Source organism: Ursus arctos, unplaced genomic scaffold (assembly GCF_023065955.2).
Source record: "Ursus arctos isolate Adak ecotype North America unplaced genomic scaffold, UrsArc2.0 scaffold_24, whole genome shotgun sequence".
NCBI lineage: Eukaryota > Metazoa > Chordata > Mammalia > Carnivora > Ursidae > Ursus > Ursus arctos.
Genome location: NW_026622919.1, coordinates 14,578,007 through 14,588,992, shown reverse-complemented (window position 1 = coordinate 14,588,992; position 10,986 = coordinate 14,578,007). Strand labels below are relative to the sequence as shown.

At 44.3% G+C, this 10,986-nt stretch overlaps 1 protein-coding gene across 1 annotated transcript; it reads left to right on the top strand.

The window, feature by feature from the left end:
- Nucleotides 1-3,576: 3,576 nt before the first annotated feature.
- Nucleotides 3,577-9,455, top strand: LOC113265157 (intercellular adhesion molecule 5). Its single transcript, XM_026512262.4, has 7 exons — nucleotides 3,577-3,631; nucleotides 5,397-5,663; nucleotides 6,516-6,836; nucleotides 7,093-7,371; nucleotides 7,898-8,167; nucleotides 8,807-9,049; nucleotides 9,247-9,455. The coding sequence occupies exons 1-7, from the start codon at nucleotides 3,577-3,579 to the stop codon at nucleotides 9,453-9,455; spliced, it is 1,644 nt and encodes a 547-aa protein (XP_026368047.3).
- The last annotated feature ends 1,531 nt before the right edge of the window (nucleotides 9,456-10,986 follow it).

Sequence of the window (10,986 nt, the reverse complement as noted above, 5' to 3'; positions counted from 1 at the left end):
CAGGGAATTCAAGAGAAAAGACAGCGCAGAGGATGGGGTGGGACTCACGTCTGCATAAGATACTGCAAGAAAGGCTGCAAGAGCCCCAGACTTGGACTGGAAGTCCAGGTTGGCTACAGCGCCAGAGCAATCCCAGCAGATCAGTGTTTGTGGCCCTCCCCTCAGGGGCCTGCGCTCTCCCTGCAACCCTTTTGTGGCTGGATTATAGGTCTAGGATTTCAGACACTTTAAACCTTGAATTTTGGGATATTATCTACAAAAGCAAGTAAGCCAAAGGAATTTTTAAGAAGTTTAAAAAATCACTTCCCCTTAGGGATGCCGCTTTCTTTCTTAAGAAAACCAACGAATGTAAAACTGCACGTTTCAGTACCTGATCATGACTGCCACATGAAAACAAGGATGAAATGGTAGAGCTGTGGGGATAGTTGGGGGGGGGAGGGGCACCTGGGCCCTTGAAACAACACAGAACACAATACGGTCAGTGTAGGAATATTAAAACAAAAGAATCGGCTCCCCTCACCCACCCGCCCTATTTTCTTATATCTACGTGGCATATGCTAGTGGCAACCACAAGGGAAAACCAATTAGCTTGGCTTGTATACATCAAAGATGGGAAGTCTTTTTAGCTAAGGCTCTAGGAGCACAATATACTCGGTGAGATTCATTCACAGCAAGATTAGGCTTGCAGAAAAAGGTAACATCAGCAAGCAAAGGAGAGATGACTAGAAGGAGCTCTTAGATTAACCTCTATGCAGAATTATGCATAATTGTTTGTTGCACTGTGATCCCATCAAAGCACAGATAATCCAGATTCACTGAATAGAAAAAAGCAGTGAAATAGTAAGCATTGCCCTGTAGTCGGGATGCCTGGGTTTGAATCCTGGCTTTACCTCTGAATTAGGTGTGTGACTTGGGGTAAGTTAGTTTACCTCTCTTAGCCTCCATCTCTTCATCTATGAAACTGGCAATAATCATAGGATTGCTATGAGATAACTAAAGTAAACCACTCAGCATAGTGCCTAGAACATAGTATATGGTTACTAATGTTAAAAACTATCAGACAAGATGTGATTGAGAAAGAGTCATCGAAGTGAGATACAGATCAGTAGTGAGTGCCTACCTGGAGTGGGTGTTAGGAAGAGAGCACTTTACCTCAAGAAATTCAGGAGTAAATGGGAATTCTACAGTGTCCAAGTTAACGTGACTGGTATTTTTAAAAAATTATAGCTGAATGAATGTTATATATGCCCTTCAAATAGTGGGAATGCAATTTTTCTCCACCCTTTCCATGCCACTTTCAAAATACTAGATATGAATAATTGGTATTTTTTAAATATGTGAAAAAATACTTAGAACGTTATTTTTATTGATCTGTAAGATACACTTTAAGTAAAACCAGTATGTGTACTATGTAAACACAACCTCTAGCCTCTATTTCCAACCACAGTGAGACCCCCTGAACATCTTCTGTACAGAAATTTTGCAGCCACCACTGCCTTCAGGTCCCCTCATGTCTCCCTTGGATTACTGCAGTAGCCTTCTACCAGATCTCATGGCCATCAGTCTTCTCTTCTTTTTTCCACACACTGCCAGTGTCGTCCTCTTGAAAAACAAAGCGGATCATCTCACCCCCCCCCATGCTTTAACAGCTCTGTAAATTCCTACTTGCCTACTCAATTGTATCCCTACTTCTCTAACTTTATCCCACAATTCTTTTCCTGTAAGCTACCCTCTACCCATACTGAACTTCTTGAATTTTCTCAAGTAAGTCTGGCCTGACCTCTTCTCCATATCATTTCATTCCTTAGTAAACTTCCAGTCATAATAGAAAACCCAGTTCAAAGGAGGTGTCTCTGAGAAACCTTCTCAACTCCTTCAGACAGAAGTAATGATTTCCTCCCCAACGCTCCCTGATCAATTTGTTTATCATTATTGGCAGCATCACCAGCTTATTGAAATCTTAGCAGAAATTGGGCTAACCACTTGGCTTGAATTAAGTCATTTAATTCTCACTTTATCCCCCCCCACATTTTTATAGTAACACTTGACATAATATTGTTGTTATTATTTATATTTGTCTTTCCTAGTAACTTCCAGGAATTCCTATTGTCAGTGGATAAATCTTGGTAACTTCACCTCACTAAAAGCCTGGAATGCAATAGATGCTCAATAATTGTTTGCTGAAATAATGTATGAATATAACCAATTCCACTGAGGGATTTTATACTTTTTCAAACAGAGCTGTCATTACTTAAAACTCTTAAAACTTCAGAGTCTGGGGTAACTTTAGAATATCTTCAATGATAGGAGATCCTCCTTGGAAAGAGACTCAGAGCTAAGTCTGGTGAATAAGGTGTCTGAGTCATATAATTTTTGCTCAAAGAATAATAAAATAGCTTAAGAAGGAGACTGATATTTCTTGTGTAGCTTAAAAGCCAGTTCTAAATCACTTCCAAAAAAAGTTTTGAATAATGGTGTCATTACTGGAATAAATGTATGGCTTTCCCAAAGTATTTGAAGAGTAACATTCACTTGGGATTATAAATTTTGATATGCCTATTATCTTATGCATGTATAAAAAAGACACCCCCCCAAGAAAACAACCTCTCTCAGACCAGGATATAAGTAAAGGTACACCTGTGTAAAACCCAATGCATGAAAATTCAAATACATAAGTAGAGGGTAACCGTTCATTTAATGGAATACCCATAACATGCTAAGCACTGTGCTAGGTGCTGGAGATGCAAGATAAATAAATTATAGTCTCTTGTCCTCAGGGCATTCCTAGCATAGTAATAATTTCATCATTGAAAATAATTCACTAAAGCGAATTGATCTTGATATACATAGCTTCAGAAATCATATTTGGCATAAAGTGAGGTACAATATGTAGTAAGTAAGGATTGTGAAGTGGGACAGGATTAGTCAAGGAACTTTCTTAGAAGAAATTAGCTTGAATTGGGTTTTGAAAGAAAACAACCTGGTATGGATTGGTGGAGAAAAGAGAAGTAAACACTTTACATTTAGCCAAAGTAAAATAATCCAAAGGTTGCTTGGTGGACATGGAGGCAGATGAGAAAGAGACAGGTTATCTTGAGGGTTATTTCATAGAGGTCATGAGGAGAGAGCCGTGATGAAACATTTCTCCCTTACATCAGAGAACGGGACTCCAGTGACCATGTTTTCTAGATTCAGGGTCACTTTCCATTGGATAGTGCTAGATATATATTGGCTGATCTCATTTCTCTAAACTTCATTCTTTATGTTTTCATGCTAACAGCCTTCTATTGACTCAAATAGATGGAGGCAAATACGTAAACAGATAAATGCATATAAGCTTATACAGGAGTCTTACTTAATCTAATATCCTCTATTTTCCTATGTCCTTTTAGTACACCTGCACCACACCATTGTTACTCTTGCTGTAATTTCTCCACACTATGCAAGGTTTTAGGAAAGGGGCTGACCTTTAACAATATCCAAGAAATAATTTTCTATATCCTTTTTCTTTTCTTTGGTCATTTTCTCCAGCATTGTTTTCTTCTTTCTCTCCAGCTTTTGGCCCTTCTCACAAGGATGGAAATGCTACTCTTTCACGTCTGGGCCCTCCTAGCCTTGATCCCTTTCCCAGGTGAGGCTATTTGGGTCAGTTTCTTTAGTCAGTATAGACGGCTGGCCAATGAGAAAGAGGATAAGAAGTACTGAGTGCGGGGGGGGGGGGTCGGGCGCCTGGGTGGCTCAGTCATTAAGCGTCTGCCTTCAGCTCAGGGCGTGATCCTGGAGTCCTGTGATCGAGCCCCACATCGGACTCCTCCGCTGGGAGCCTGCTTCTTCCTCTCCCACTCCCCCTGCCTGTGTTCCCTCTCTCGCTGGCTGTCTCTCTGTCAAATAAATAAATAAAATGTTAAAAAAAAAAAAAAAAAAAAAAGAAGAAGAAGAAAGTACTGAGTGTGGCAAAAATCAAGTATTCACTTGTCTGGACCATAGGAGAGATTCCTATTTTGGGATCCTTAGGACACAGAATCTGTAGGTGTCTCTGGCTTATAATTGGGGAACCTGAATTGAGGGACAGGATAATAGAGAGAACTCTCCTTAAGAAATATGCCTTCTCTCCTTGGCTTCCTGCTGCCTCCTGTCCTATTTTTCCACTCTTGAAAATATTTTTACTTCATTGTTGCCACCTTTTGTGTCATGAAAAGCTACAATAGGGTCTTGATAGGAGAGGGCCCATAGCTCAGTTATGAGGAGCGAGTTCTCTGGATGGGAAGAAAGGAACTGGAGCCTTAGTGGGTAACACTGCTACGTGAGCTGTGTATTCCTAGAAGGGACTGGTATTTGGGAGACGAAGCAGATGGTGGACACAGAGTAGCTAAAGGGGACCTGCAGTGAAGCTTTCAGGAGACTGCCTCTCACCTATGTCAGGCTTCGAAAATCTACCTGATGTCTCTCTCATTGCGCCTGAGATTTCCCTAACACACTAAATTCTTAAGCATCCAAAATGTCTGTTGCCTTAGTACCACAGCAAAAAGGAATAGTCTCATTTTGAGAAGAGATGGAAAGTTCCATGGGAAATGAATGACCCTAGGGGTCACCTTTAGGCTAGTGGTTCTCCTGATTCAGTGTGCATATGGGTTATCGGGAATGCTTGTTCTGTTTACTTGCGTTACTTCCAGGTCCCACTTTCACAAGTTCTTAATCATTCAGTCTGAGGTGGAGCTAGAATCTGCAGTTTTACAAGCATCCCAGGTGATTCTGGTGAAGGCAGTCCTTAGACCATAAGTTCAAAGAAACACTGCTTTGAGATATAAGTAACAAAGCTCTTTTCTCCAGGGCCTGATAACCCCATGAGAGCTCTTCAGCAGCCAATCCTGGGAGCTTCCAAGACATATGGAAGCTCAGGAAGAGAATGATTTCCTGGGCGTGAGTTTTAAGAACTCCATAGTTTCCAAGGGGACACTAATGGAGAAAACAAGATCCCTAGGAGGATGATGAGTGGAGGGAAAGGTGGTGGAGTCAGGGTTCCAACTTGTTCATTAAGGGTCTTTTTCTTGTCCGGTTCCTTATAAATTTTTCTTCAGGGTAGGTTTCCTATTTATTTATCTTTTTAAAAGATTTTATTTATTTGTTTGACAGAGAAAGAGAGTGAGAGAGGGAACACAAGCTGGGGGAGTGGGAGCAGGAGAAGCAGGCTTCCTGCTGAGCGGGAAGCCTGATGTGGGGCTCAATCCCAGGACCCTGGGATCATGACCTGAGCCGAAGGCAGATGCTTAACAACTGAGCCACCCAGGCACCCCAGGGTTTCCTATTTCTAACCAACAAATAGAATTGGCTTTGTATTTTATTTGGGTCATGTAGTCCTCACCAAAGTCTTTGGCCTATGTGGTTGATCATTTCAGGGGCGACTGAAGAGATATTTGAGGTTTCTGTTTGGCCAGATCAGGCCCTGGTAAAGCTTGGACAGTCCCTAACGGTCAACTGCAGCACTACCTGTCCAGACCCCGGACCCAGTGGAATTGAGACTTTCTTAAAGAAAACCCAGGTGGACAGAGGACCTCAGTGGAAGGAGTTTCTCCTGGAGGATGTCACAGAGAATTCTATTCTGCAGTGCTTCTTCTCTTGTGCAGGGATCCAGAAGGACACAAGCCTTGACATCACTGTGTATCGTGAGTAGGGCTGAGGAGGAAGAGAAGAGTGGGAGAACAGGACTAGGTCTTATTTAGGGAAAAATTAGGGATTTCTTTTAGGGGAGAGAATTAGGGACCTTCATAGAGATTTCTGTTATACTGTAGGAATTCTAGGGCCAACTACTTCTGTTTCCCTCTGGTGTAGGATTTTAAATTAGGAGCAGACCATAGAGGGCATCCAGACATTGTGCTCGAGTGTATGTTCAGGTTCAGGAGGATATACCAATAATGCTACCTTATAAATGATCGAAAAAGTATACAATTAGTACTAAATTATTTGACACACATTCTTAGAATAAATAGGGACTGGAGAAGGGAGGGGCTTTGTGGGCTGGGGTAGTTGGAGAAGTCTCCGCGGAAAAGGAGGCTCCTGAGCTTCACTCCTGCATAACGGTAAGGAGTCGAAGTGATGGGGATGGGTGAGGAGGGCCTCCAGGTGGGCAAACAGCACTGGCAAAGACACGGCCATAAGAATAAGTGCGATCTCTGGGGTAAAAGCTTGGCGGACTAGGGTGTAGTTTTTGTGTGACACTAAGGAGCTCCTCAGAGGCTGCTCAGGCCCCTGCAGCACCTCTGCTTAAGAGGCAGAAGCTCTCCAGAATGGCAGCAACAGTCAACACGAGGGACTTCCCCTCCACAGTCCAATTTCTTGGCTATGACTTCAGCCACCTTTGATGGGCAGAAGAGTCAGAAGACGGCCTCGTTCCCTGTAGGGCGGGGTTGGCAAAAAGCGGACACTGTTGGGGTAACAGGCTGCCTGTCCTGTATCATTTCATTTCTGTCTGGAGACGTGAGTAGCTCTCTTATCAAGCCCACCTTTTTGTCTTAAAGAGCCACCAGAGCAGGTGATCCTGGAGCTGCAGCCTGCATGGGTAGCCATGGATGAAGCCTTTACAGTGAAGTGCCATGTGCCCAGTGTGGCACCCCTGGAGAACCTCACCCTTACCCTTCTCCAGGGTAACCAGGAACTACACAGAAAGAACTTTATGAGCTTGGCTGTGGCCTCCCAAAGAGCTGAGGTCACCATCCATGTCAAAGCCCAAAGGGAAGATGACAGGTGTAATTTCTCATGCCGTGCAGAACTGGACTTGAGTTCACATGGTGGAGGGCTCTTTCACAGTAGTTCAGCCACCAAGGTACTCCGGATCTTTGGTGAGTCAGAGCCCAGCTGTGGAAGGATCCTGAGGCTCATTTTCCTTGTCTTACCTGGGCCTTTGGGATTAAGTTCCCACAAAGTTTAAAATGAGGGTGTGAGGGTAATTGAGCTTTACCTCTACTTGGGCCTTAAACTTACCCCGGGGGACAGAGCACTTTTAGCTGCACTCCCTTCCTACACTGTGGAGTCCTACATAGCAAATGATTTATCATGGCTTTTCTCCTTTCTTTCCTTTTCTTCATTTCTTGGCAGAATTCTCTCAGAGCCCCCAAATCTGGGTCTCCCCACTTTTGGAGATTGGGATGGCAGAGGCTGTGAGCTGTGAGTTGTCTAGGGTGTTCCCAGCCAGAGAGGTCATGTTCCACATGTTCCTGGGAGACCAGGAGCTGAGCCCCTTTGTCTCCTGGAAAGGAGACACAGCATGGGCCAACGCCACCGTTCGGGCCATGGAGACTGGTGATCAGGAGCTGTCTTGCCTTGTATCTCTGGGTCCAATGGAACAGAAAAGAAGAGAGCCAGTGCACGTCTATAGTAAGTAACCTGCCTCTTCCCTTCTTCACGGGGGTTCTCTGCCACTGAATCTTCCACAATAAAGTCTTGATGATTTGACAGTAAATATCCCTCCTAACCTTTCCTAGGTATACTCGAGTGAGTTTTCTCTGATGAGTGCAGAGAGGCTGCAGACACACACTGAGATAGTAGTTCTACTCAGCCTTCACCCTGTTTCCCTAGGCCATTCTGCTTACAGAGTGATTGTGGGTACTTCAGCTAGTTTCTAGAGCAACTTTTTGAGGTAAAGAGGCAAAATCTGTAAGATGAAAAGCCATCTTGCTGTCCTTGCCACAGAGGCATAGCCAAATGTATGCACATTGCATTTGTTGTAAGAGCTCTCAAATCCCCAAATCTCACTGCTCCTGCCATTCAGCACAGAGGCAGGAGGCCACCTAGAGTCTTTCCCATCTTGTCTGTCTAGACACCACACCTTCAGCAGCAAGAGTACAGAAGTGGCTGTGAGTTTTGAGGAATATGTTTGGTTCTGTTTTTCCTTTTCTTATAGGCTTCCCTCCACCAATTCTGGAGATAGAAGAATTATACCCATTGGCAGGGACAGACATTAATGTGACCTGTTCAGGGCACGTATTAACATCACCCAGCCCTACTCTTCGGCTAAAGGGAGCCCCAGACCTCCCTGCCCCTGGGGAGGCTGCCTGGCTTTTACTTACCACCAGGGAGGAAGATAATGGCCGAAATTTCTCCTGTGAGGCCTCTCTGGAGGTTCAAGGTCAACGGCTGATCAAAACCACTGCAATGCAGCTCCATGTCTTATGTGAGTAGAAGCCTGGTCTTTCTGGTCAAAAGGAGGATTATTATTCGTCTCTCATTTCCAGAGGTCTTGGCCAGCAACTTCATTATTAGAGTTACTACATTTTTCTCATTAAAATAAAAAAAGAATCAAAGGAGGAAATAAAATTAAAGCTCCCCAAGCTTACCTTAGCCCCAGGAAAGTGAGCTGGGAGAAACGTGAAAGGGAACTGGGAATGGAAAACAGAATACAAGGTGATCAGGTGGTATTAACTGAGGGTTGATGGCTGAGGACACAGGAAGTGATAGTTGGGAGTTTATGCTGAGGAGGGAAATTTCCACATAAAAATCTGTATTTTATCTCTGGGGTCACCCCTACCCATCTCCTCACTCACTGAGAAGCAAAGATGGGAAGCAGGGATGCCACTATTGATAGGACAGCCCGGATCATTTAGTCTGAATCCATTAGAATGCCTTTGCTGCATCTCAGACTCCATGCCCCTAGGGAAGGGAAGACAAGAGTGGTCCAAAGCAGGGAATAGTGTCCTTCCTCGGGTGGAAGGGACACAGTAGTTGGATTAGGGGAAGAGGGGAAGCTGAGCATCTCGGTGAGGAAGGAATGTGGCACACTGAGCTCAGTTCCCTGGGGGACTGTCTTTTCCAGACAAGCCTCGGTTAGAGGAATCTGATTGCCCTGGCAACCAGACGTGGGTGAAAGGGACAGAGCAGATGCTTGCGTGTGTCCCAAAGGGAAACCCAACTCCAACCTTGGTGTGTACCTGGAATGGAATGATCTTCAACCTTGACCTGCCACAGAAGGCAACCCAGAACCACACGGGAACCTACTGCTGCACAGCCACTAACCAACTGGGCTCTGTCAGCAAAGACATTGCTGTCATTGTTCAAGGTGACCATGGCTCCCCTGCTGCCAGGCCCAGCATGGAAATCCCCCAGGGGTTTGAGATTCTTATCCAAACCTGGAAAGAAGAAAAATTCCAGTGGGCGGAGGGAGGGTGAGGCAGAGGTGGGTGTGGTCGGCTGGGGGAGGCGGGGATTCTCTTTGCCCTATAACCCTCCTCAACTCTGTCTTCTGTGCTTGGGCAGGACTGGATGAAGGAATCAGCTCCATCATCTTCATCATCATTATTGTCGCCCTTGGAGTGGGTGTAATCACCATAGCACTGTATCTGAACTACCGGCCTTGCAGAATACAGAGGCGGAAATTGCCCTATAGGCAGAAAGAGAAGAACAAAGAGGAGGAAAGCCAGTTTGCTGTTCAGCGAGCAGAAAAGTGCAATGCACATAATTGTTAAGTGGAAACAGCTATTTGGTTGAAGGCAACCTCTACTACTGGGGTTTCCTAAGGGAGGAAAGGGGGGGAGGAGAAAGGAGGAGACATTACCCTTTGTGTTCTGTAGTCCCACAAAACAGGTGTTTCAGACCCCCATGTTCTTGTACCTCATCCATCCGCAAGCTCAGTTCCTCTGAGGTCATTCTGGTCACTAGGAATGTCACTCTCAGTGTCCAGCTAATGAGAGGGCCTCTTGCTCCTTACTGTGTGCTTAATCAGTCCACTCGCTCTTAGACTCAAAAAAGAAGATCCTTACCTTTGCTCCCAAACATCGAACCAAAGAGATAGGCAGAAATATCTCAGAAATGCAACTCATTTCTCTTGGTTTCCTCATGACTAGGTGGGAACCAGTTTCTTAGTCTGCAGACAGGACTTCAAAAGGAGTGAATACCAAAGAGATAGGAATCAGAAGCTTATTCCTGCCTACACATTCCCCTGCTCCCCTAACCTGGGGTTCTGGAGTGCTGGCTCCCAGAGCTGAATTTGGGTAACACCATTAAGGGTCAGTGGGTGGTTAGGCTTCAACTCACTAACCATCCACTGTGTGCCTTGGAGGAGCGTAAAAGTCATAAATTCCACATTGGGTCAGACCAGCAGCTTACCTACCCCCATGTTCTGTCCCTGAAGTAGAAATTAGAGTTCTTGCATTAAATTGGCCTCATAGGCTATGGGCTTCAAACATCTCTGAATCCTTTTCATAATCCACTATAAAGTAATCATCTGTGAGTTCACATTTGACATATTAATTTTTTAATCTATACAGGCTCTTAGGATAGAGTTCCAGTGTTTATTCTCCCTTTCTATAAAGAAGTATATATTTTCATATGTCTGCAAACTATTTCCTTTAAGCTTCAGAACAACTCCTCCTGTGACAATGTTTACCATATGATCTTATGATTCAGCTTCCTTCTGTGTTCTTTGGAAAATATATATTCACCCGTACAGAAGACATGAGGAATCATAAAACCAGATCTTTTCTCCCAAATCAGTCATGTATGGGTCACTGAAATGTTGTATATGATAAAAAATAAAAGTGATTTCATGATATCTGAAAGTATTTCTCTTCTGTGTCATTTTGGAAAACTTAAGCCACATGGTTGCATTCTGAGTACAGTTTCTAAGAAAAGAATGTTAAGTCGGTAGCACGAACAACTAGCCCAGGGCAGGTGGTGCATTAGCTCAGGGCAGCAGCCTGTGTGACCTGCCCTTAAGACTAAAGTTGAGACCTCCAGACCGAGGTCTGCAGCCCTCCAAATTGTAGACTCTATGAGAAAGAATACAGCATGAGGCATCAAAGGGAAAAAAGTTCATTCTTCCCAGACCTTACCTGAGTCTGGGTTATGGATTAGGTATAAAAATAACCCTCTGATTTCAACACATACAAGGCAGTGGGGATACAATGGTGAACCAAACAGTGTCCCTGCCTTCTACAAGCTTCTAGTCAATGAGGGAACGAGAGCAAGTCAAGAGGAAATCAATTGCACCTTAACTCC

Bases quoted from the DNA above. Each gene is read 5' to 3' on its own strand.
- LOC113265157 (XM_026512262.4), top strand. From the start codon at position 3,577: ATGGAAATGCTACTCTTTCACGTCTGGGCCCTCCTAGCCTTGATCCCT. The intron at 3,632-5,396 runs GTGAGGCTATTT...TGATCATTTCAG, and splicing joins AGCCTTGATCCCTTTCCCAG to GGGCGACTGAAGAGATATTT. The intron at 6,837-7,092 runs GTGAGTCAGAGC...ATTTCTTGGCAG, and splicing joins CAAGGTACTCCGGATCTTTG to AATTCTCTCAGAGCCCCCAA.